The sequence below is a fragment of the Puma concolor genome, chromosome A3 (assembly GCF_028749965.1).
Source record: "Puma concolor isolate L17-30 chromosome A3, mPumCon1.1.hap2, whole genome shotgun sequence".
NCBI lineage: Eukaryota > Metazoa > Chordata > Mammalia > Carnivora > Felidae > Puma > Puma concolor.
The window spans coordinates 77819436-77846533 of NC_141669.1; the positions used below are offsets into that span (position 1 = coordinate 77819436).

A 27098-nucleotide genomic window follows, 5' to 3' on the forward strand; every position below is an offset into this window, starting at 1 on the left:
TTGCATCGTCAAAGAGTGAATGCACTTTTCACCCTAAATATTTTCAACCTTCTTTATTGCCACCAATAAAAAGCAAGGATTTTTCTTTGTTGTTTATTTAATCTTACAGGATACATTTACTAGCTACAAGACAATTTTGTTTCCTGCTTTTTAAAACACTTACCGGGGCGCCTGGGTGGCGCAGTCGGTTAAGCGTCCGACTTCAGCCAGGTCACGATCTCATGGTCTGTGAGTTCGAGCCCCGCATCAGGCTGTGGGCTGATGGCTCAGAGCCTGGAGCCTGTTTCCGATTCTGTGTCTCCCTCTCTCTCTGCCCCTCCCCCGTTCATGCTCTGTCTCTCTCTGTCCCAAAAATAAATAAACGTTGATAAAACACTTACCTATTTGTTTGTCTATTCTTTAACTCTGCACCCCTGGGTACCTTTGGAGGCACAGATGTTGTTTTGTTCAATAGCATGTCCCTAGACCATGGCACAGTGCCCAAGAGGCAGTAGGGGTCTGTAGTGGATGGTGTGGTGTGCTTCCTGGATCTTCCTTTTAGGACCAAGGCACTCGTTCCCCTAGCTACGGCCAGTGTCAACTGATATAGCTCAATGATCAAATTACTGATTGATGTGGGACAGAGGCTCCGTCCCTTGCCAAGCTAACTCCAGAGCTCCCAGTAGGATTGGCTAAGTCCTCTGTGGCAAATTCATCCCAGTTCAATCCTTTCTGACTAGTTCTCTTTCCCTCATGCCTTTCCAGGGGTTGTTCTCAAGAGCAGTCTCCAGAAACCCTCTCTCATTCAAATCTCTGCCTAGATATCAGTTTCCTGGCAAACAGACGTAAGACAAGATTTAATAAATATTTGTTGAATAAATGGATGAATGGGCTCTTCCATTGTAAACCATGAGGTTCTTCACCCTAAGCAGAGATTATCATGGAAGGCCTCTGACCTTTATTTGTATTTTTAACATTTTACTTTGTCATCTCAGGCTCTAAAAGTCAAGAGTTCACACTCAAATCATTCACCCAGCCTCGGGGGCATGCATGACTTGTACAAGATGATAGTATTAATACCCATTTGTTTTAGTTACATTGTCATTTGACCACCAGATGGCAGAGGTGACACTTGGAAAGCCACTCTTTCTGGACCTAGGTCACCTACTCCAAGATTCAACATTAAACCCAAATTACCCATTTAGTACCATTAATTCCCAAGCCTTCGTAATTATGGCATTGTTTCATTTTGTAGGAAAGTGTCACCGACACAGTTGGCCTCATTTGCATATAAAAAGGAGCGTTTGGAATATAATGGAAAGGGCCCTAGACCAAGTAAGCATCAGAACCACACTACACACTGGCCATTTGCCCCATTTGAAGGGTTTCTTCGCTAAAAGAAGGACGGCGCTTCACAGGTCTGTTGAGAGGAATACATGAAAATTACTGGGGCCTGGTGGAAGGGACCACACGTATCTCTCCCTACTCCAGGAGAGCTCTGGGCGTGGGGCCCGGGATGGAGTACGCGTACACTGACTTTACCTGGCTCCCAGAGGAAGGGGGTATTGTGTGTGGTGCCCTTTAAGGAGGCCCTGGCTCCTGATACACGCGCTCCAGTCCAAGCCAGGCTCCCGGGCGCGGCGGGGCAGTTACTCCTTGGCTTGTGCGCCCCCTCTGAAGTTTGTTCCCCTCCAGCATGCTGGGGTGCTTCACTTCTTTCAAGAATCCCCAACTCCAGTCCTTGCTTGCGTGTGCGTGCTGTGAGACGCGCAAAGGGGGGCGGAGTTTGGGTGCATTTTTCACATTGGAAGGGGACGGTCACCCCCCTGCCTGGATTCACCTATTCCCTCACCAGTGACGGGCTGCGGGAAGAGGCCAGGGCCAGCCAAGCCAGGGCAGTCCGGGCGACGTGCCACTGGAAGGCGAGGATCAAAGAGGCGCAAATAGCCGGACGTGCCTCCAGACTCTAGGGGCACGTCACTCAGGCGCTGGAGAAGTACGACCTGGAGGACCCCACGGCACCGAGGGGAGGAGCTTCTGCGGTCACGCGACCCACCAACGCACCCACTTCCGCTGCTAGCATCTGGACCACGTGGTGGTTTTCCCGTTCAAATCCGGTTCAAAGCGTGGACTGTGCCAAGGACCCAGTGATGGCCCCCCAAAGAAGGACTGCAGTCAAAATTCCGAAGACTTAGCCGTGCTAAAGGAACACTACCACCTTCGAAACTTTATTGTGATGTTTTGTCTCAGCACCAGTGTGTCGCGGTTATAAAACTAGCAGAACAGCTTGCATTTGTATTTATTTTCTATTTCATATTTCTCTGTAGCATGTTTTTTCTCTCCTCGATATCTGGCCCCTAAATTAAAAAAAAAAAAAAAAAAATCTCTTGGAGAAAAAGCCCCAAACTCAAAAACCGCAGCTGCATAGGTTTACTTTCTCCAGCCCTGAGGCTGCCTGAGCCAAGGGGCCAGGGACAGCTAGCCAAGTGAGTACCCTGCAGCAGTCTGGCTTGGACACTGGGGTCAATGGAGGTGTGCAGCCTGGAGTCCGCTCTCACCTCTTTCAGTTGGGCAATGCATTACTTTCTTATTGCTACTGTAACAAATACCACAAATTTAGTAGTTTAATATATACATTTATTATATTGTAGTCCGGAGGTCAGAAGCAGCAAATGGATCTTACAGAATTAGAAACACAGCTCCTTTTTCTGATGCTGATCCTCTTACCTCTTTTTCATAAAGAGCCCTTGATTACAGTGGACCACCCAGCTAATCCTGGATAATCTCATCTCAAAATCCTTAATTTAACCACATCTGCAAAATCCTTTTGCCATGTGAAGTGACATCCACAGGTCCCTGTGTTACCAGGGACATCTTTGTAAAGACTTTATGCAGTCTATCCCAGGGAGTTCTGAAAATTGAGAGTAAATTAAAGAGGGCTATAGGTCTAGCATCAAATGTGAATGAGAAAAATAATAGGCCATTTGTTGAATGTGGATTATATTCCAGAAACTATGATAGGCATATTACATGTGCTACCTCATTTAATTCTCACAGGTATGTAGCAAAGTAGGTATCATTACAGGTTTTTTTTTTTAAAGGTGAGAAAATTGAGGCTCAGGGAGGTTAAATAGTTCACTGGTCTGTGGTAAAGCTTTGCATTTGGGTCTTTTTGATTCAATTCTTTCCTTTAATCTCTAGGAAAATCAGTTTTCTCACTTGTGAAATGGACACAGTAACTAGCCATAGGTTTGTGTGAGAATTAATTGAGCTGACATGTGTAGAGGGGGTGGCTCATGCCAAAGGCTCCAGTAGTGACAGCTGTTACTGTTACTGTCAGCCAGTCCTAACCTGCCCTCATCCCTCCCAGCTGAAGTGCTTCCTCTCTCTCTGGCAGGCAGCCTCACTCAGTTGAAGCCAATTCTTTTTAAATTTTTTAATTTAAAAAAAGTTTTTATTTTTATTTATTTTTCCTTTTAAAAATTTTTAATGTTTATTTTTTGAGGGAGAGGGAGAGATACAGAGCATGAGCCGTGGAAGGGCAGAGAGAGAGGGAGACACAGAATCCATTCGAAGCAGCTCCAAGCTCCGAGCTGTCAGCACAGAGCCCGACTCGGGGCTTTAAGTCACAGACCACGAGATCATGACCCCAGCCGAAGTTGGATGCTTAATTGACTGAGCCATCCAGGTGCCCCTTTATTTACTTATTTTGAGGGAGAGAGAGAAAAAGAGAGAGTGGGGAAGGCACAGAGAGAGGGAGAGAAAATCCCAATGTGGGGCTTGAACTCACGAACCATGAGATCAAGACCTGAGCTCAAGTCAGATGCTTAGCGGACTGAGCCACCTAGGCACCCCTAAGCCAATTCTGACCAAAGTGGGCAGAAGCCCTGGTATAGTAATTCTAGGCAAAGTAGGCTGTAAGCTCTAAATTAGTATGCTGCTACAGAGCTGGTACCATGAAATACTAGGGCAGAGCATTCAGTTGAAGAAAAAATACAGTAAAACCTTGGTTTGTGAACATAATTTGTTCCAGAAACATGCTTGTAATCCAAAGCACTTGTATATCAAAGCGCATTTCCCCATAAGAAATAATGGAAACTCAGATGTTTTGTTCCACAACCCAAAAATATTCATATAAAAATGATTACAATACTGTAATCTAATACAAAATAATAAAACACAAAATATAAAGAAAAATAACTAAATTAACTTCCACTTACCTTTGAAAACCTTCGTGGCTGGTTTGAGGGAGATAAGAGAGAGGAGGGTTATTGTGTAGGACGACTTTCACTAACAGAATCACCGTTATCTTTTGGCTCAGTGGAATCTTTTTCTTTCTGTGCAACTTTAGCAAGGAACCTACCCAATGACACTTGCTTTTGCCTTTTTTAAAGGATTTTGCGGAAAAGTGACATTGCATTGTCGTTAAACAAAATCATTGCTCACACTGCTACAGCTTTATTTGGGTGCTGCTTTTCTACAAAATTTTACATTGTTTCCCACATTGTACACATCTCCCTAATCATTTGAAATGAGGGATTCCTCCACCGATTTCTCCTCCTCTGCATAAGAGATGCAGATGTAGACTTCTTATAAAATCTTGCAATTTCAGCCACTTGCATACTTTGTTCACACTTCTCAGTGATTTCCTTCTTAACTTCCACCGTAATCATCTCCTTCTCACCCCTTTCTTTTCAACCTTCTTCTGCATGGGGGCCATTGTATATGTTCACACAATGTTGGCTACAGTACAGTATTAATAAACTCTTGTCATCTACTGTATTTAGTGTAACTGGCAATAAGGCAGTAGAGGAAAGGATCTATATCTGGCAGACAGCCAGACCTAGAATGAAGCAAAGCATTCCTAAGCTTACTCTTGTATGGATGAGCAAAGGACTGTCTGTAGGTACTTTAAAGTGACAAAAAATACACTAGTGCCAGTTGTGGGCACCTTCCAACATTCTAAAAAATCACAGATTTCTGCCAAACACCACAACCTGAGACTGAGCATCCGAGCATGGCAGATGATCACCCACAATCCCAGAGAGACGGGGGGGGGGGGGGGGGAGGGGGGGAGATCACTGGCTCAGTTGTGATCATGTGACATTCGGTATCATGTACTACTCGTATTGCAAGACATCACTCGTTTATCAAGTTAAAATTTATTAGAAATGTTTGCTAATCTTGCAGAACCCTCGCAGAACAAGTTACTCACAATCCAAGGTTTGACTGTATTATTTTTTATGTACTATTTTGTGTATTATTTAAAAGTTTTTAATGTTTATTTTTGAGAGAGAGAGAGAGAGCATGAGCAGGGGAGGGGCAGAGAGAGAGAGGGGGACACAGAAACCAAAGCAGGCACCAGGCTCTGTGTGCGCAGTCAGCACAGAGCCCAACATGGGGCTCGAACTTACGAACCAGGAGATCATAACCTGAGCTGAAGTTGGACGCTTAACTGACTAAGCCACCCAGGTGCCCCTGTGTATTATTTTAAAATAAAGGTGAATGTCCCTATTTTGTAGCCTTTTTCCAGAAGTGCCCACAGAAGTGAATCAAGCTTTGTCTGAAAGGGGCAAGAATGTTAACTACTTTAACTCAAACCCAAAAATGACCAAAGCAGCTATTCCACTGGCTCTCAGTTCAGTGCTGCTAAGGCCCAAGATGATATGTGTCTTCACTCAAACCAGAAACCTAGAAACCATCCTCTTGCCTTTCACTTATTGCCTGCATTCAACTAGTTCCTGAATTCTGTGGATCAGGCCTCCTAATCATCTTTTAAATCCACTTAGGTACCTTTCATGTCTATGGCTCACAAGTACAGCAATTGAGGAAGAGTATTCAGGTTATTAAACTTTGTATCTCCAAAAAATAACCCCAAACTGGTCAGCTCCTGTCGTCAAGGCTGAAAGAACTTGTCCAGGGCTTCTCATCACAGACACGGAAAATAAGAATATGGAGTAGCACTCGGGGGTAAATGGACAAGTATGTGTAGGGGTCCCTAGCTATGGCCTGGCTGACCTGAAGGCTGAGGGATCCTGATCTTGGTGTAACCTTGACCATTTGCAATACCATCAGTCTGCTAAGCACATCATTTGGGAAGTTCAGATCTAGTTCTTTCCTTTTGTGGCTGGACCACACTTGGATTTGAGATAGACTGATAGCCTGGCTGTTAGGAGTGAGTTCTGGATCCCCCTGCCTGTCTACTGAGGAAGCACTGTCTTTACTGCCACTGGGCTACTGCTTTATGAGCCTCCACTTCTGCCCTGAAGCCCTGCCTACCGTTCATTTGGCACACTCTTCACCCCAGTGGTCAGACCCTTTTCCCTACACACTCAGGCACTGGCTGAGAGCCTCCTGTGAATGGACAGCCGGACTGGTTGCTCATGCCCACTTGGTATTATTGCCACTGGAATTCTTGGCTCCCTGATATCTATATACATTCAACCCAAGTCACCAATATTGGATTAGCTAGCTATCCTCGTGGCTGTCTTGCTCATACCTCAGGGAAAAGGAAAGGTATTATGGCAGCTCCTAGAATGCAATGGTGTAGATATTGGAAAAAGAATATTCCATTCACTTGTAGGAGAGAACTGAGGTGAACTTTATAGGTTACCTTCACTTGGTTAAGGATTAGTGCTGGTGACATCAAGTCAGGACCAGAACATACCTTTCTCTGTTCCTTATATAAAGCTATGTGAATTAAAAGCAAAATATCCCAAAACTTACCTAACCAAATGAAAATAGTCCCTATCAGAGAAATCACCTTGGGAGGCCATAGACTTGTTTCTTCAAATATTAGTATAGCTCATAATATTTTTGGAAATCTTTTTGGATGTTCTTTTTAAATCATTCTCTTCAGGATTGCTGATGATATAGAAATCTTTATCCTTTGGAACTGGATTTGATTTTTCAAAACCATCAAAAGTAACTTTAAAGATATGGCAGGTATGGGGGCGCCTGGGTGGCTCAGTTGGTTGGGCGTCCGACTTCGGCTCAGGTCATGATCTGGCGGTTGTGAGTTTGAGCCCCGCGTCAGGCTCTGTGCTGACAGTTCAAAGCCTGGAGCCTGCTTCAGATTCTGTGTCTCCCTCTCTCTCTGCCCCTCCCCCACTCATGCTCTGTCTCTCTCTCAAAAATAAATAAACATTAAAAAAAAAAAAAAAAGATATGGCAGGTATGATCAAGGAGTGTGCTCAATCAAATGGCCAAAAGCAAAGCTAGGCCATAAATAGCAAGGCTGATTTCCTTATGTAGTCAGAATAACACAAAAGAATGATAAAAGAAGAGTTTCAGAAATTTTAGCAATTGCAGCAGATTGACATAAATGTGAAAGGTCACACTAACTTGGATATGCAAGTCTTGGGATGTTCTAACCAATCTGTGGAACAGTAGAGAAAATATTTTTGTTTTTGCAGTTTGGGCTTTCTAAGAAAACTGTACTGGGGACTTGGACTAAAATCAAGCCCTGGAAGGTTAATTTATGACTGATTAATGAGAGAACTCTGTGACACATACAGAAGAGATTTACCATACACACATAAAATTTACACATATAATATTTACTCTGTAACATCCACAGGAGGTAAATTACAGAGATTTACCTCCTGGATGTGTATGTGTTTGTGTTTGCATTTCAAGGGGACGAGAGACTTGTATTGTGGAGGCATCTCTGGGTAGTAAAGCTGGAGACACCAGGTTTATCTTTCCCCTGGAGAAATTTACTTATATTCCAAAAGGTTAAAGGTTAAGAGTAAGAATCCAGGATCCTTCCTATGGCATTTCTAAGGAAACTCTCTAAAGAAGAGGGGAGAGGTACAACTGCTTCTCCCTTCTGTATAAGTGCCCGGATGCATTTTTAGGGGGTTCCTCACCTATAAAATGCATTACTTCATATGTAGAGTTTTATTTAACCAGCTCTGATTCATCCCAGGGATAAGAATTTGGGCACTGGGGAACCATGTGGCTGTTGTTGGCTGAAAGTAAATAATAGCAATCTGCTCTGCTCCAGAAACCTAAAACATGCAGTCAGGATAATATTAGTAAATATGGGTATTAAAAACTCAACACAATCTTCACCTTTTCTAATACATAGAACTATGTTTTACAAACTCTTTTCTCCCCTTGCAGAACCCCGTAGGGTGGAAGCCTACTCTCTAAAATTTATACCACATTTTCCATCTCCATTTCAGATGTCCCAAAGAAATAGTGGTAGGCATCTACTAGTTCCTTCCATGGGAGGGCTGAGAATTGGGATGGTCATAAGGACCAAGTGATGCAAATCTCCCTCATTTGTCTTTCTTAGATAAAGTCCATACATGGGCTCCCAAATGATGGCTGGTTTGGGGTGGCAGAATAATGTGGGGGAAATGAGATTGCTTTTTAAAATAAGAATGAAAAACATTTATTTTCTTTCAAAAGCATTTTAATCAAGGACGGTGCTACATGTTAAAAATTTTTATGTTTTTCCATCTGTGCCCTACACAACTGCTGCCTTTCTTTAAAATGACAGTAATATCTTGGGGCACCTAGGTAGCTCAGTTGGTTAAGCATCGGACTTTGGCTCAGGTCATAATCTCATAGTTTGTGAGTTCGAGCCCCACATCAGGCTCTCTGCTGTCAGAGCAGAGCATGCTTCAAATCCTCTGTCCCCCTTTCTCTCTCTCTCTCAAAAAAAATAAACATTTAAAAAAATAATAAAAAAATAAAATGACAGTAACATCTTGATCTTGGGGGTATGAGTTCAAGCCCTACACTGGGTATAGAGATTATTTAGAAATCAAATCTAAAAAAACAAAATAAAATAAAATGATAGTAACATAATTCAAATGGTAAAAAATGTTACCTTTCCGGTGATTATAAAAACAGGCCTTAAAAGAAAAGTTTATTAGCCCAGTGTTACAACATTAAAGAAAGTTTAAGAAGAAAAAAGGAAGAGAAAAATTTCACTCAGTCTCACCAGCTTGATAAACTACTTTCCTAAAACACATTCTCTTCCAATCCTTATTCATAGTATCTATGTTTTTATGAAGTTGTAAACATAATAAACGTGTACATAATTTTTTGTTCTAATATTTTCAGGCCATATTTACAAATATTTTTCCTTATTACTTTTTAAATTACTTAAGTTTTCTTTTAAAGATTTTATTTTTTGATGCAATAGGTATAAACAGCAATAATGCTGAATTTTAAAAACACAATATTGAAAACAATCCCATTTACAATTTCACCAAAAATAATAAAATACCTAGGAAGAAACTTAACCAAGGAAAGACCTGTACTCTGAAAACTATCAGAATGATGCAAGAGACTGAAGATGACACAAGTAAACAGAAAGATATCCCATGCTTGTGGACTGGAAGAATCAATATTATTAAAATGTTCATACTACCCGAAGCAATCTACAGATTTAATGCCATCCTTATCAAAATACCAACATTTTTCACAGAACCAGACTAATACTAAACAAACAAACCACACATACACACAGCATTGAGCAATTTTCACGAAGCAATCTTCTATTTGGATGTTATATTTCATAGTATATTACTTAAACTGAGTTGACAAGTTATTCTAACATACTTTCAGGTAGGAAACTAGGAAGTTAAACTTCCTCACAAATACTTGTTTTTTTGTACTTTTCTGTAGGAATGCTATATTCCCTATTCAAACAATGCAAAAATAGCATGGAAAGTGAGGGCCTCCTGAATTTCACTACCCTAAAAAACCAGTGACTATAATTTGGTGAATATCCATCCTGGCGGAACTCCTCATTCACAGGTGGAAACAATTCTGTAGTTGGCTGCCCCAGAGTGGTAAAGTAAGCACCACTGCCCAATAACGCTGTAAAGAACTTGACCCTAACCCAACAAATATTTGCTGAGTTACGCGGGCTCGGCACTGGGCTAGGCACTAGGGATCTAAAGATGGTCCCTATCTTGGAAAAGTTCATAAACTCATAGGATGTTTGACAAGCATACAAATAACTGGCATGTGCTACCAAAATGACAATGTTACAACTGAGACGAAAATCTTAAGTATGGCAGAAGAACAGGGATTTCTTGTCAGGTTGCAGTGAGGAGGTGACGTTTGAGATGGGTCTTCAAGTGTGCTGGTTTCTCAGGTGGGAGTAAGAAAGACCCTCCCAGCAGAGAGCACAGAACAGCACAGGAAAGAACCGTGCTTTCAAGGACTATTGAGAAGGTCACTCAGGCTGGAGCAGAGCCTGGTATATAGGGAAAGAAACGACTATTACATAGAAGGCAAGACACTATGTGCTCTCAAGTAGGGAAGGGATAAGATCAGCATGGCTTGAAAAGAGAAAGTTTGGAGAACATCTAAAACGTTCCTCACCCACAATAAAACTAGTTTCACGTTTAAATTCTGTGGCTGTCTTCTATGAAAATGTATGTCATTAAAGGCAAATAACTTTGTAAGAAAACATGAGCATTAATGTGTCCTTAAGATGTACTGTGGAAATCCTATTCAAACAACTCTTAAATAAATCATTCCATAGTTGTGATTCCTTAGTTAGTACATTTTAAGCATTGAGGAAAACCCTGCAGATGTGTTAATAGTACTATGGTAGCCTCCAAAATGGCACTCTCCAATCGTATTGGCCTCCGGGTATTCACACTTGAGTGTAATCCCTTCTCACCATGAATAGAGCTAACCTTTGTAACTAACAAAATATTGTTGAAATGATGTTTGACATGTGGCTGGGCCACAAAAGCCATTAAAGCTTCTACCTTGCTGTCTCACGCTCATCCTGGGGGTGGGGGGTGTCTGCCACCATGTTGTAAGGATGTTTAAGCAGCCTGGGGAGAAGCCACATGGAAGGAATTGAGGCCTCCATTTACCAATCAGAGCCACTGGGTGTAGTCATCTTGGAAGTGGTTTCTCCAGCTCCAGCGAAATCTTCCAATGACTGTAACCTCATGAGAGATTCCTGGCCAGCAGCACTCAACCACATACATGACTGTTGAATTTCTGACCCATAGAAACTGTGAGATAGTAAAAATGTAGTGTTTTAGGGGCAGCTGGGTGGCTCAGTCTCAGCTTCCTGCTCTTGATTTCGGCTCAGGTCATGATCCCAGGGTTATGGGATAGAGTCCCACATCAGGCTCCACACTGAGCATGGAGCCTGCCTAAGATTCTGTCTCTCTTTCCCTCTGACCCTCTCGCCCACTTGCACTCTCTCTCTCTAAAATTAAAAAAAAAAAAAAAAAAAAAAAAGTAGTATTTTAAGGCATTAAGTTTTGGGGTAACTTATTACACAGCAAGATAAATACCAGAAGAATTCTGCTTTCTTTCGTTGACTCAGGGACAAACACATTAACAAATAACATATATATATTTTTTAACAAGTAACAAGATTTCATCTTATATTAAAAAATAACACAATATTCATACTCATAGTTCTAGGTATGACATCTAGATGGGCATGAAACCATTAAATAGGCTTTTTAAAAAAAAAAAAAAAAAGCTTATTTATTTTGAGAGAGAAAGAGAGAGAGCAGGGGAGGGGCAGAGAGAGAATCCCAAGTAGACTCTGTGCTGTCAGCGTGAGCCCAATGTGGGGCTGGAACTCACAAACCCTGAGTTCATGACCTGAGCTGAAATCAAGAGTTGAACACTTAATGACTGAGCCACCCAGGTGCCATAAGGCTTCTTATGATGGATTCTTTAATTATGTAAATCATCATGTATTCCTGGCTGATTACCATAAATTGTGTTTTTTTAGGAGGTACTGGGAATATAAAACTGACTGACAGACCATATTATGTTTTTCAGTCTAGGAAAACAATACTTACAGGAAAAACTTACCTTGGCTTGGTCTGAAGTTTGGCTTGAATAGAGATGTTTAGGAACAAGTATTAAATGAGTAGGCAGTTAAAGCCCTTTTTTGTGGTATTCAGAGGTCAAATTTTAATCATTCAAATGTCACAGATTTTAAAAATCTGTGTGAAATGTGTGAAAATGTGTCATTAAGTAAGTATAAAAAAATCCATTCCCTAATTGGGGGGAAAATGCTGCTTCAACAGGTACATATTTCCAAAGCTAAACTACACTGAACCAAACATGTATATATTATTTTTCATGATTTTATGTAGTACACTTTTACAAGAAGATGTCATTTAAGTGTTTTCTTTTACACTTTTACATACTAAAGACTATGGATTCTTTAAAAATTCCCTTGGGGGGGCGCCTGGGTGGCTCAGTCAGTTAAGCATCCAACTTTGGATCAGGTCATGATCTCACTGCTGGTGGGTTGGAGCTCCGAGTCTGGCTCTGTGCTGACAACTCAGAGCCTGGAGCCTGCTTCAGATTCTGTGTCTCCCTCTCTCTCTGCCCCTCCCTACTCATTCTCTGTCCCTCAAAAATAAATAAACATTAAAACAAATTTAAAAATTCCCTTGGAATACATTTTTACAAATAGATAGCTATTTAGAAAGAAGTTTATGGCCCAAATTCATGGTGTATTTTATTTATTTATTTCTTTATTTCTTAAACTTAAAAAAAAAAATTATTTATTTATTTATTTATTTATTTATTTATTTATTTGGGGGGAGAGAGAGAGCGCGCTCACAAGCGGGGGAGGGGCAGAGAAAAGGAGAGAGAGAATCCCAAGCAGGCTCCATGTCATCAGTGCAGAGCCTGATGTGGGACTCAAACTCACCAACTGTGGGATTTCTTCTGGAATCAAGAGTTGGAAGTTCAACCAACTACACCATCCAGGCACCCCTAAACTTTTTTTTTTTAAGTTCATTTATTTTGAGAGAGAGGGGGAGAGCACAAGGGGGGAGGGACAGAGAGAGAATGGGAGAGAGAGAGAATCCCAAGCAGGCTCCACACTGTTAGCGCAGAGCCCAATGCCGGGCTTGAACTCAGGAACAAACGCACTTGGTTATAGGTTAGCTCACTTCAGAGTTTCTCATTTTAATTAAAACCCTTGGGCGTCTGGGTGGCTCATTCGGTTAAGCCTCCAACTTCGGCTCAGGTAGTGATTTCGCAGTCTGTGAATGCCAGCCCCGCATCAGGCTCTGTGCTGACAGCTCAAAGCCAGGAGCCTGCTTCGGATTATGTGTCTCCCTCTCTCAAACCAAACCAAACTCTTACTGTGGCTTCGGCTCTCACTACCTCCCTCTCCCGACACCATCTCCCAGGCTCTACAATCGCTGGTTTCCACATCCCGGAGGCAGTTCGTCCTGTCTCTGTGCTGGGTAAAATGTGTGGGAGAAGAGTGGAACGTCAGATTGAAGCAAAGATGCTTCCCAGGTGCTCGAGGTCTAGACTGCCCTAAAGCGAATGAAACAGACAGGGTTCCAAACCGCTGAGTTCGCCCCTGGCTTAGAAGGGGTTGCACCACGCATTCTTTCAAAGTGGCCGTCTACCCAAATCCACTGGGCAACACCCGTTCCCAGTGACATCACGACCGTTCCAGCCTCCTGATTGGAAGAGCTCAGTCATTCAATTCTCGCGATCACTCCTGGTCCAGGTCCCCTTGCTTCCCTCCCATCACCCCTACCCGGTAGTCAACAGACCACGTTGCGGGCCACGGAGATACCGTAGAACCAGAGCAGCTTCGGCACTCATCTAGACGGCTGCGACTCTTCTCAGACGCTCACAAGCACGAGGTTTGGCTCCCAGGCATTCTGCCAGACCCGCGGTAGCGCGCGACTCTTCAGAGCTCTGCTCGGCCACTTAGCTAGGGCAGCTAGGTGATTCGCACCAATTCCCCCAGTCCTGGGCTATCGCGAGAATTTGAGGGTTTTGGTACTGATTTCCGGTCGCTTACGTCTCCATGGAGACAGCACTTTAACTACTTTTTTTTGATCATCTGTCATTCTCTGGATTCCACGTGGTTCGGAAATTACCCAGAGAATGTGGGAGTCAACCAGACGGTGTAAATGGGAGGAAAGCAGCCGTCAAAGGAAAGCAGCCAGTGGGATTTAGGACTACAATTTGCCGAGCATCTTCTGGCCACTGAAGCAGTGTCATAGGGTGGGCACGGGATTTTCCCTTTTGGGGAGGCCCAGTTCATCAGGACAGACGTTTAGGTATCTGTTGAGCACGCATAAGCACCGAGCCAATTTTTGTGTAGTATTGAGGGTTTCAAGATCAAATCCTGCTGTAAACTTACTCGCCATTCACCAGAAAATAGTCTCCCCAGTTATCTGTCTCTATCCCTTCTTAAGTTTGTGTATTGGTCACTTTCCTAGGAAGTGATCCCCATTTATTCCTCTAGATATAATCATGTCATTTCCAAATTCTTCCCTTGTTGTTGCCATTATGTATTTATTTTTATTACCATTTTCTGTTAAGTAGTTTTTCACATTCCATTGCTGTATTGATTTCTTACTTTGCAGATGGACCGTAGTTTTGTTTTTTGTTTTTTTTTTAATTTTTTAACGTTTATTTATTTTTGAGACAGAGAGACACAGCATGAACGGGGGAGGGGCAGAGAGAGAGAGGGAGACACAGAATCCGAAGCAAGCTCCAGGCTCTGAGCCATCAGCCCAGAGCCCGACGCGGGTCTCGAACTCGCGGACTGCGAGATCGTGACCTGAGCTGAAGTCAGACGCTTAACCGACTGAGCCACCCAGGCGCCCCTGGACTGTAGTTTTTTTTAAGGTCAGGACTAACTTGTCATTTAGATATAGAATATATCTGCTGGTGCACTTTTCTGTTGTTAAAGGCATACCTCCCTTCTAGAACATCTCTGACAGTGTTTGTTAGTTAATTCGTTTATTCATCAGATATTTATTAAGCACTGAATATATGCCAGGTACTGTTTTAGGAATTGAGGATTAAAACAGTGGATAAAACAGATTAAAGTTGCTGCCTTCATAGTATTTATTACTAGGGAGACAGACAATATACAAATAACCAAGTTACTGCAATTTCAGGTAGTAGTAAGTACTATGAAGAAAATAAGTTAATGGAAATGATCTGTGAATAGGAGTGGTGGCATTTTAGGGACAGTGGTCATGGAAGGCTTCTCACAGGAGGTGGTATTTGAGAAGAGACCTGAAAGATGAGGTGCTAAGATCTTGCAAAGATCAGGTGGAACAGACATTAACAGGCAGAGGTATTAGGAAGGGCAAGGTCCCTTAGATGGTTAAGAGAAGATTGATTTGAGATGAAATGCAGAGGAAGGTAGTACCAGATTACTTAGGGCCTTGAGGGCCAAGGTCTGAAGCTAGATTTTATTCTAAGTGTAATTGGAAGCCCTTGGAAAGTTTTAAGCAAGAGAGTAATTAGATTTGATGAGAGTTTTAAAAAGACTGTAAAAAGAGGGGACTCTTCAGAAACAAGGGAGAAGAGAGGAGACCAGTTGTGAGGCCATTGCAGGAGTTCAGGTGCAAAGGGTTCATTCTGCTTCTGTTTGGATATTTTCAGAGCTGGGCGATTCTCTGTTAAAAAGGCAGTCCATTCCATAGTTAGACCAGAGAGTTCAGGGAGAGTTCTCCCTGAATCCAGGGAGCTAGATTCAGCCTCCCTGAAGCTTGCACTGACTTTTCCTAATTCTATAGCAAGACAAAAGACATCTCTTTTTCTGACAGTCCTCCAGCAACAGCAGCTGCCTTATGGCACTTGTCCTGTCCTCTTTTCTCCAGACCAAACACCTTTGGTTAACTGAGCTGTTCTCTGAAGGAGGTGCTCTCTAGGCCCTTCAGAAATCTGTTAGTTCCTTGAAAGTTCTATCATTTGTTATGGCTACTTAAGGGATAGCCACTAGCACTTTACGTGATGCTCCACATGTCACCTGACCTGTGGGGGTGAGCAAGGGATCATGCACTCCCTTGATCAGGCTGACTTATAAAGTGGTCTTTAGCAGACCTGTTGTTCTGTTGGCTCACATACTGATTTGTTTCAAATCACATTTGGCTGCTGTCTCCCTGTCTTGTATTAATGTTTTATGTTTTTTTCTAATAAAAAAATGCAGCATTTTACATTTATTTCTGTTTCGTCTTGCTAAGTTCATTCCAGTTTATCGGGCTGTACTTTAATCCTGATTTCAACATTTAACATGACCTTCCAGCTTTGTAGCTTTTACAAATTCTCTATGTTATGTCCTCCAATGTCTGAATCACAAACATTGCTAAACATGCTAACTGTGCTAAGAAAAGAGCCCTGTGTTGCATTTCCCTAGAGATGCCCAGATGTCATGGTACTATATGTGTGTATTCTTTAGGAACATTTATTCAAACCCATTACGGACCTTGTTAACTAAAACCTTTTTAACTAAAAGCAAATTCTGTTAACTAAAAGCAAACTCACAAGGATAGTATGCAAGTTTCCTTTATCAAATACTCTGCAAAAGTCAAGATACAGTGTGTTATGACATCTCCTGATATGTCCAAGAAGGCACAGAAGTTAGTTGAGCCCAGTTTACTTTTGGAAAAACCATGCTGTTGTTGTTGTTGCTGTCATTACTAAAATGAAGGTTTGCTGTATTTTTAAAATACAAAGACTGGGTCATAATAGGAGTAACTTTGGAAAATAATAAGCTGTTGTTGAGCTTAAAAATGTTTTTCTTTTTTGAAGCAGAAATCCTTAGATCAGTGGTTCTCAACCTGGGGCCACTCTGCTCTCCATGGGACATTTGGCAATGCCCGGAGATAGTTTTTGATTGTAATAACTTGGGGGGAGGGGATGCTGCTGGCATCTAATGGGTAGAGGCGAGGAACGTGTTAAACATCCTACAATACATAGACACCCAAAAAGTAGCCAAAAAGTTTCTGGTCCAAAATGCCAATAGTGCTGAGTTCAGAAATCCTGAATTAGACAATGCTTTAAATTCTTCTTTTTCACAGTGTCTACTATTAATTCTATTTAAAATGGGCATAAAGAAGAAGAAAGAAATGCAAGTGACCGCACTGACCATTTGCCATCAAGACCTTGAAACTTTGCATTGTAAGTGATTTCTGACCTCATTTGTTTATTTCTTTTCTGGGTTGCAGAGTATTTTTATGTCAAGACTCAATATCACATAATGTTCAGACTCTTTCTGTTCAATTTTTCCATGTTCCTTACATTCAGTTTTGCATGTAAAATGATTTCCTAAAAATTTTGTCTTCAGATGAAGTTCGACCTGCTTTTGTTTTGGTTTGGTTTATAAATACTTAGATTTTGCGGGGCGCCTGGTTGGCGCAGTCGGTTAAGCGTCCGACTTCAGCCAGGTCACGATCTCGCGGTCCGTGAGTTCGAGTCCCGTGTCGGGCTCTGGGCTGATGGCTCAGAGCCTGGAGCCTGTTTCCGATTCTGTGTCTCCCTCTCTCTCTGCCCCTCCCCCGTTCATGCTCTGTCTCTCTCTGTCCCAAAAATAAATAAACGTTGAAAAAAAAATTTTTTTAAATACTTAGATTTTGCATAATGCGTAGCAAAGGTAAACTTATTTGCATATATTGTTAAATCCTTGAAATGTTTTTGTATGTGTGTTATCTAGCTTTGGCTGATGTGGAAGGAAAGAATCTAGCTTCTTTGCTGTTACATTGTGTACAACTCACAGATGGAGTGTCACAAATCCATTGTGTTAAACAGGTAAGACTGAGTTGATATTCATTGATGCATCTTGAAGAATATCATATCATGCTATTATGAACTTTTAAAATTAACTGACAGTTTTTGGCTCTCGATTTTTAATATCAATGTATCATTAAAAAATAGATTTTTTTTTTTTTTCCTTTTCTGTTCATTGTATAATCTCGTTTTACTCAGGGTATCAATAGAAGCCATATTCAGGCTTCCACTGCCATTGGAGCTGTAAATAGATGGGACATTGAGACAATTGTGCATACTTTTTTGTGGAGATAAATTTAAAAATATTATTCTGAATATTGATCTGAATCTTTAAAACTTTTTAGCAGACACATTAAAAAGTTAATATAAAATATAAAGACTGTCCTTACCAGTAAGTGTTTCAGTATTAGGATTTACCATTTGAACTTGCATAATTTTTTTTGGAAAGCAATTATATATATTTTTGCTTTTTCAGTAGTGCCACAGAATTCCTATAACTTGAACCATTAACAAGTCTAATTCTTAATAGAGGTGGGTCTGGAGAGTAAAATGGGAGCTGGGGGTATGGGTTAAAAAGTTAAAAAGTACTAAAATCAGTGTTTAAATCAGTATCCTTAACAATATAGGGTAGGAAATATTTCACATTACATTGAGACTTAAAAGAGTGTTTGAAACTGTTACTTTGCTATATATACTTGATATTAGACAAAAGTACCATGACTTTGAATTTTTTGGATTGTAGATTGTGCCTTTACTGGAGAAGGCAGATAAAAATGGCACATGTGATCCCAGTATTCGAAGTTGTTTGGATATCTTAGCAGGAATTTATCTCTCTTTGAGTCTAAAGAATCCCTTGAAGAAAGTCTTGGCAAGGTAAGGACAAAAAGGAAAGGAAGTTAACCATCATAAATGTTCAATCTGAGCAAAAGTAACCAGTATTTAAAGTTCTCCTGGTTTGGTAAAACTGAACTGAAATATGTTACTAGCAATTTCATTTGTATGGTCTCTGTTTTGTGTATGTATTACAACTTTTATAAAATGTAAAAAGGCTTTTTAGGTCAAAGACCTTAATAAAACAGGCTCTAGGCTTGAGTTTACAGACGCTTGGTTTAGTCCATTTATATTAATGCAATTCTTGGTTAAGTTTAAACTGTCATCCTGCTATTTTTCCTTGATTTTTCCCATTTGTTCTTGGTTTAAGCATATTTTTAATTACACAGGTAATATAGAAATATATGCTTAATGTAAAGACTTTAAGCAATACAGAAGTGAACAAAATGAAAAATATTACATAATGAAATATTACATAATGAAAAAAATAACATAAATATTTCCCTCTTTCTGGCCTATCTTACTTTACCTTTTTTTTTTTTTTTTAAGTTTATTTATTTTTGAGGGAGAGAGGGGCATGTGTGTGTGCAAGCCAAGCTGAGGAGGAGCAGAGAGTAGGCGAGAGAGAATCCCAAGCAGGCTCCACACTGTCAGCACAGAGCCTGATGTGGGGCTCCATCCCATGAACCGGGAGATCATGACCTGAGCTGAAACTGAGAGTCTGGTACAACTGACTGAGCCATCCAGCCACCCGTATCTTACTTTCTTTAGTAAAGGTCATCGCTTCACATTTTGGTATCTATCTCTTTAGACCTTTCCTTTGGGTTTAATATGTATATTGTATTTTATTTTAGTTTTCATTTTTTTTTTTACATAAATGTGATTATACTCTACTTATTGCTCTGTAGCTTGTTTTTTCACTAAAGAATGTCTTAGAGGGGTGCCTGGATGGCTCAGTCGGTTAAGCGCCCAACTCTTGGTTTCAGCTCAGGTCATGATCTCACAGTTTGTGAGTTCGAGCCACACATTGGGCTCTGTGCTGACAATGCAGGGCCTGCTTGGGGTTCTCTCTCTCTCTCTCTCTCTCTCTGTCTCTCTGCCCCTCCCCTGCTTGCTCTCTCTGTCTCTCTCTCAAAAATAAATAAATAAACTTTAAAAAAAAAAGGAATGTCATAGCGATATTTTCGTATCGGTGTAGTCCTTATTCTTTTTTAAAAATTGTGTTAAAAAACACATAACATAAAATTTGCCGTCTTAACCATTTTTGAGTATTAAGTATATTTACATTGTTGTGCAGTGGATCTCTGGAGCTTTTTCATCTTGCAAAACTGAAAATCTATACCCATTAAACAGCAAATCCCCATTTTCCTTCTCCCTACCCTCTAGCTACCACAGTTGTTTCTATGAATTTGATTGCTTTAGTTACCTCAAATAAGTGGAATATTTGTGTCTGTCCCTTTTTGATTGGCTTATTTTACTTAGCATAATATTCTCAAGGTTCATCCATGTTGTAGCATGTGGCAGGATTTTCTTCCTTTTTAAGGTTAAATTATATTTCATTGTCCATATGTACCACATTGTATTCATTCATTCATCTGTTGATAGACATCTGGGTTGCTTCCTCCTCTTGGCTGTTGTGGAGAATGCTGCTGTGAACATGCTGGGTGTGTAAATATCTCTTTGAGATCCTGCTTTCAGTTCTTTTGGATATATACACCCAGAAATAGGACTACTGGATCATATGGTAGTTCTATTTTTAATTTTCCGAGGAGCCTCCATATTGTTTTCCATAATGTCTTTACTATTTTGTGTTCCCACCCAAAGTCCTTATCTTTTCTTACAGCTATATGTATTCCATAATATGGGTATACAAAATTTAATCACTTTCTCACTGATATTTAGTGTTTTGTTTTCATTATTCCAATTTCATTATTCCATGATGCAGTGATATTCTTAATCACGTATATAGTTGTTCTGTGTATTTTCTGATAAATTCCTAGAAGTGGAATTTCTTCACCAAAAACATTGCTAATCTGTACTCCCCGTAACAGTGAACCAGAGTGCCAGTGTCTTCATACCTTTATAATGCTGGATAATATCAATCTTTATATCTTTAAAAATCTATTGGGTAAAAAATAGTATTATGTTTTACTTTTCATTTCCCAGATTGCTGAGATTGAATATTTTTTAATATGCACAGTTTGACTGTTTGTGATTACATATCTTTTGTGTGTCTTCTTGTTAGAATGACTTTTTTTCTTACTTAAGTAAATTTATTTAATGTGTCAAAAAGCAAATGATCAGATAGTGGCCAGTTCTAGGGTTTTGGTGAAGCAGTCAACCATGTCATCAAAAATCTTGATGTTTTCCATTTTTCTCCCATGTGTTGGCCATATCTTCCCTCAGAATTACAAGGGACTGTAGCAGTTACAAGCACCTTAGACAGACATGACTGCATCCAGAAAACAAGTCTTTTCCAACTCTTTTTATTGGAGAGAAAACATTTTGCAGGAGGTCTCAGTAGAGTTCCTATCACTTTGTGTTGTCAAGATTGGGTCATATACCCTCCTTCTGGTTTTAAGAATGGCTGGGAAGCAAGATTCTCACACCTCTGTAGTGGGAGGTGGGTTTTGCCAATAAAAAAGGGCATGTGGGGGAGCCTCTGGGTGGCTCAGTCAGTTAAGCATCCGACTTCAGCTCAGGTCATGATCTCACGGTTTGTGTGTTCAGGCCCCGCGCCAGGCTCTGTGCTGACAGTTCAGAGCCTGGAGCCTGCTTCAGATTCTGTGTCTGCCCCTCTTTCTTCCCCCTCCCATGCTCATGCTCTGTCTCTCTGTCTCTCAATAATAAATAAACGTTAAAATTAAAAAAAAAAAAGGGCATGGGGAATGCCTCCAGGAAGTCAGCAACCACAGAATGTCTTCTTGATTTATAACAGCTTTATATAGATTATGTGGCAAATGTATTCCTTTGATTATAGTGTGTTTGCTTTTTAAAAATTACAAATTATTTTTTTGGTAATCGAATCTACTAATATTTTTCTTTGTATAGATTTCTGAGTTTCATGCCTTGCTTATGTATACTTTTTCTAGGATAAGATCATATAAAATTACATGCTTGTCTTTTAAAATTTATTTCTTTTTTGTTTAATTTTTAAATTCATCTGGAGTTAAGCTTTGAGCGGACCATACGTTAGAGATCCAATTTAGTTTTCTTTTTTGTAATGGGGAGCCACTTATCCCCAAACTTTTGAATAGTCCATCTTTCCCATTTATTTGGAATGCCATTTTATTATGTTCTGTGTTCCTGTATAAACATAGATTTAATTTTAGATTTGTGTCTATTTGTTTACTCACCCATACCACACTTTCATTTCCTATAGTGTGATAATGTAGTTTAATTATATACTGAAGCACGTCATCCCTTTGGTGACCTTTCTTTTTCAGACTATTCCTATTTCTAAATTCTTTTTCTTCTAGAAGAGCTTTAGAACTCTTTAGGCAATTAAAAAAAATTCCTACTTTTTTTTTCTAAATTTTTAATGTTTATTTATTTTTGAGAGAGAGAGAGAGAGAGAGAGACAGTGTGAACAGGGGAGGGCAGAGAGAGAGGAAGACACAGAATCTGAAGCAGGTTCCAGGCTCTGAGCTGTCAGCACAGAGCCTGATGCAGGACTCAAACCCATTAATGTCAAGATCATGACTTGAGCTGAAGTCAGAAGCTTAACGGACGGAGCCACGCACGCGCCCCCTAGTGGTTTTGATTTAGATTAATTGAGGTAAAATTGACACAATTAAATTTATCTCTTCAAAATTTTTTTTAAAATTTGTTTATTTTGAGAGAGAGCATGTGTACGAGCAGGGGAGGGACAGAGAGAGAGAATCCCAAGCAGGCTCTGCACTCCTTGCTGAGCCCAACATGGGGCTCAATCTCACAACCGTGAGATCATGGCCTGAGCCCAGAGCAAGAATCCAACACTTAACCAGCTGAGCCATCCAGGTGCCCCTATTCAGTGAATTTTTATTGACTATCTACTCTATGTCAAATAAATATTCTAGGCATTGGGGATACAGTGAATAAGGCAGTATAGATGGGGGTTACATTCTAAGAGGAAGATTGAAAATAGTCAAATAGTCAAAATATATAGGATTAGATGAAATGAATGTGATTGGGAAAAATAAAGCAGTGATGGGAGATGGGAGCATCAAGGATGGGGTGAAGGTTGCAATTTAAAATATGGTGGTCACTTCAGATATCTTTGCTAAAATGACATTGATAAGGTGATATTTGAGGTTGACCTGAAAGGGACAAGGGAATGATTATTATTGGGTCTATTTGAGGGAGGAGTGTCAGTTGGAGGAAATAGCAAGAACAAAGACTTTGTTATATTGTTGCCACAAGGAAGGCCATGCAGCTAGAGCTAAGTCAACAAGGATCAAGATGAGGCTGGAGAGATAGTGGTGGGGCTAGAGTTTGTGGAGTCTTGTAAGTCATTGTCAGCGCTATGGCAACCAACTGGACTGAGATGGACATGTGGGGCAATTTTAAGCAGAAGATTAACAGTGTTTTTATAATATCACTCTGGCTTCTGTATTGAGGAGGGAAGCAAGATGGAAGCAAGGAGTTCAACAATTGTGGCATGAAGTTAAAATTTTCTGGCTGTATTTTGAAGATGTAGTCCAGTATTACTTCATTTGTATGATTCCCTTCTACATACTACATGGTTGCAGATTTCTAATGCTTGGTTCTTTTTCTAGCTCACTAAATGGCCTACCTGAATTTTTTCTAACTGAGGCTGTACAAAGTTTTACTTCTCGTCTTCAGGAAGAATTGAGTACTACTGATGTGTACTCTTATAGGAAAGTAATTGACAATATATCTTCCTGTATGGAGAACTTTGACGTAGGTAAGCCAGCTCTTTTGTAGTATTTTTTCTATCATTACGTTATTGTTTTTAAACAGTTTTGTTAATGTTAGTTTTGGTCCTGAGGCTCCCTACCAGTGTTAATTTTTTTATTCCCACAGGTAGAGCAGGTGTTAGTAATCTTCTTAAAAATGGTAAGTCCCATTCTTTTATTTTATTCTGAGGGTGTAACTGCTTGTATGAGTCATTTTGGAACTGGTTGTTTTTGGTTTCTTGGCAATGGGTAGAGTTTTGCAGATTACCAACGTACATCACGTCCCTTCCTTTTAAATATTCCTTTTAAATTTCTACTTCTATACCATGATATCACTGTAGGTAATAGTGACTTAAAATATTTTCCTATATTGACATTAAAATTCACAGTTTTAGGTTCTGCTTTGTCATTATATATTCTTTTTGTTTCAGTGCTTCATTTTATGCAGAAGAGTTTAACTGAAATCTCTGAAGAAAATAGGCAAGTAGTATCTGTCTGCTTGTGCATGTGTGCATGAACACTTGTGGTTGTGCATTATCTTTGTACACAGGAAATTTTTAAAAAGTTTCCAGAACATGCTTCATTCCATTCCTCTCTGTTAATATTAGACCTGATTATTTAAATGTATTTTTTAGAGGTTTGATATTTAATTTAAATTTTTTTTTTTCCCCAACGTTTACTTATTTTTGGGACAGAGAGAGACAGAGCATGAACAGGGGAGGGGCAGAGAGAGAGGGAGACACAGAATCGGAAACAGGCTCCAGGCTCTGAGCCATCAGCCCAGAGCCCGACGCAGGGCTCGAACTCCCGGACCGCGAGATCGTGACCTGGCTGAAGTCGGACGCTCAACCGACTGCACCACCCAGGCGCCCCTTGATATTTAATTTAAAAAATCAGAAAGGGGCACCTGTGTGGCTCAGTCAGCTAAACGTCCAACTCTTGATTTCGACTTAGGTCGTGATCTCACAGTTTGTGAGATTGAGCCCCTCATCGGGTTCTGTGCTGACAGTGTGGAGCCTGCTTGAGATTCTCTCTCTCCCTCTTTCTCTCCTTCCCCCTACCCTCAAAATAAATAAATCAACTTAAAAAAATCAAATAAATTTTTAGGAGAATATGAGCAAGAGTTCCTTCCTCCCTGAGTGTTCCTTACTCATAGCGTCTGTTCTTTTATAAATGAAACATCCTGTTATTTTTCTGGGGATATTAATGATAGGGTTTTGTTTTGTTTTGTTTTTAAACATAGTTTTCTTACCTTTGCATAGTCCTAGTTCTTTTATGTTGCTATTTTTTTTCTGTTTGATGCTTTCGGTCACTTCACTATATGAAACTGGAAGCTTTCTTTAGAAGTCTGGTGATTTTTAGCCTAGCGCTCATATTTAAGGATGGGGCACTGAGAGTTGATTTGAAACTGTATATGGGTGGGGTTGATGGCAGGTTTTATTGTAGGCTAGTTTAGCTAGGCTATTTCTTTGGAAAACCTCCGATGTCAATATCTTTAGGTCTTTTTGCATGGGTAGTGGATTCACCATGGAACCAAACCGTTGGCTTAATCTTCTGGTTGCTGAGGGAGTGAAAAACGCTGAGGTCATGGCGTTTGGCATTCATTGTTCATATATTTGCCTAATTCGCTTGTTTGCAATCTGGTGTTGCTTTACCTTCCCTAGAGGTAAGCCACTTGTTTGCTGGTTCTTACTGTCCTTCAACAGACTTGTAGCCCGTCTTCTTATTTTCAGCCCTACATTTATTTCCACATCAAGGAGTCCTGGTGCCAAGTTTCTTAACCTTTTGAGGCTGCAAATCAGGTCGTTTTGGGGATTATTCTCTGGCCTAGTATTTACTTTTGTTGATTCTGCTAAGTTAGTTATTATCTATCTGCTTTGTGGCTTCCAAAGGCTTACTGTTATTGTCTTGTTGTCTATTTGTTGCCCTTGTGTATTTATGTCTTTTTATGTGGTTGGTTTACTGAGGTTCTGGCAGGGAATAGAGGTAATATATGTGTGCTATTCTTTTTTTTTTTTAATTAATTTTTATTTTAATTCCAGTATACTTAACATACAGTGTTATATTAGTTTCAGGCTATTAGAGTGATTCAACAATTCTATACATTACCCAGTTCTTCTCACCATAAGTGTAGTCTTTAATCCCCTTCACCTATTTCACCCCTCCCCTCACCAACCTCCCCCCTGGTAACCATCTGTTTGTTCTCTATAGTTAATAGTCTTTTTTAATTTGTCTCTTTTTTCTTTGTTCATTTGTTTTGTTCCTTAAATTCCATATATGAGTAAAATGCTATGGTATTTGCCTTTCTCTGACTGCCTTATTTAGCATTATACCTTCTAGATCTATCCATGTTGCAAATGGCAACATTTTGTTCTTTTTTATGGCTGAATAATTTTCCATTGTATGCATGTGTGTGTGTATGTATATATGTGTATATATCACATCTTCTTTATCCATTCATCTATCAGTGGACACTTGGGTTGCTTCTGTATCTTGGGTATCATAAATCATGCTGCAGTAAACATAGGGATGCATATGTCTTTTCAAATTAGTGTTTTCATATTCTTTGGGTAAATACCCAGTAGTGAAATTACTGGATCATATGGTGATTCTATTTTTAATTTTTTGAGGAAACTCCACACTGTTTTCTGCAGTGGCTGCACCAGTTTGTATTCCCACCAACAGTGCACGAGGGTTCCTTTTTCTCCACACCTTCACCAGCACTTGCTGTTTCCGGTGTTTTTGATTTTAGCCTCTGTGTGCCATCTTTCACCCAAGGTCTCCTTTTGCCTTGCCAGGAGTGCCTTCTCTGTCTCCTTTTAGGTTCTTCCTCTGCTCATCTCTTGAATGTGGGTTCTTTCCTTGTTATTCTGTTTGTTCTTACTGCTTAATACCATCTACCTCCTTGGTGTTAGGCACCTGCTAATATTCAAGATTCCCACATTTCTCACTCCAAGTTAGATCTCTTCCCTGAAGTGGTGGCTTCATATAGTCACTTGCCTTCTGGACATCTCAACTGGGATGTTTTATAGGTGTCTCACATTCAGTGTGTCCAAAAGAAAATTCACTACCTTTTTACCCCCACCCACTAATAACTTCTATTCTTCTTTCTGTATCTTTGAATTTGCCTATCCTGGATACGTCACGCAAATAGAATACCATTTTTATTTTTTTGTGTGTTTTCAGGGTTAATCCATATTGTGCCATGTATTAGAGTTTTATTTCTTTTTGGCTGAATACAGCATTCCATTGTATGTATATACCACATTTTGTTTATCCATTCATCTGTTGATGGACAGCTGGGTTGTTTCTTCTACCTTTTGGCTAATAAACATTTGGCTGCTATAAACATTGTTATGCAAATATCTGTTTGAGTCTCTACTTTCAGAATTAGTGGATTATATGGTAATTAGTAGAATTAGTGGATCATATGGTAATCTAGTGTTTAACTTTCTGGGGGACCTTAGACTGTTTTCCCTGACTTGTGTTTTAATATCATCACTCTGTGTTCTGCTGTGTTGAGAATAGACTGAGGGTGGGCCAAGGATAGAAGCTGGGGGACCAGTTAGGAGGCCACTGCAGTAATCCAAGGGAGAGACAAGAGTGACTCAGGCCAGGAGTAGCAGTGGAGGTGGTCTGATTCTGTATTTTGAAGGTAGGACGAACAAGATTTTCTTACAGATGGGATGGGGAGGAAGAAGTCAAGGATAGTCACAGGGTTTTTGTAGGATAGAGATCCTAGCAGGTGTAGCAGGTTTGGAGTTGAAGATGAGTTCATGTAGTTGGAGATGTCTGTTAGACATCCAAGGAAAGATATTGAATAGAAAGTTGCATATACAAGTCTGGAATTAGAAAGAGAGGTCTAAC

The 27098-nt window shown here is 40.2% G+C and overlaps 1 protein-coding gene across 6 annotated transcripts in view; it reads left to right on the top strand.

The window, feature by feature from the left end:
- The first annotated feature begins 13473 nt into the window (after positions 1–13473).
- THADA (THADA armadillo repeat containing) overlaps positions 13474–27098 on the top strand; it is a 327427-nt gene continuing 313802 nt past the window's right edge. For 5 of the 6 annotated variants that reach the window (XM_086701217.1, XM_086701218.1, XM_086701219.1 and 2 more), the window contains exons 1-7: positions 13474–13613; positions 16797–16896; positions 17429–17523; positions 18245–18375; positions 23091–23239; positions 23359–23391; positions 23663–23711. In XM_086701217.1, coding sequence (XP_086557343.1) covers positions 16821–16896; positions 17429–17523; positions 18245–18375; positions 23091–23239; positions 23359–23391; positions 23663–23711 — 533 coding nt within the window. In that variant the 5' untranslated portion in view covers positions 13474–13613; positions 16797–16820. Of the gene's footprint in view, positions 13614–16796; positions 16897–17428; positions 17524–18244; positions 18376–23090; positions 23240–23358; positions 23392–23662; positions 23712–24426; positions 24898–27098 lie in introns of those variants that run through there. The other variant, XM_086701222.1, reaches the window with a different exon arrangement.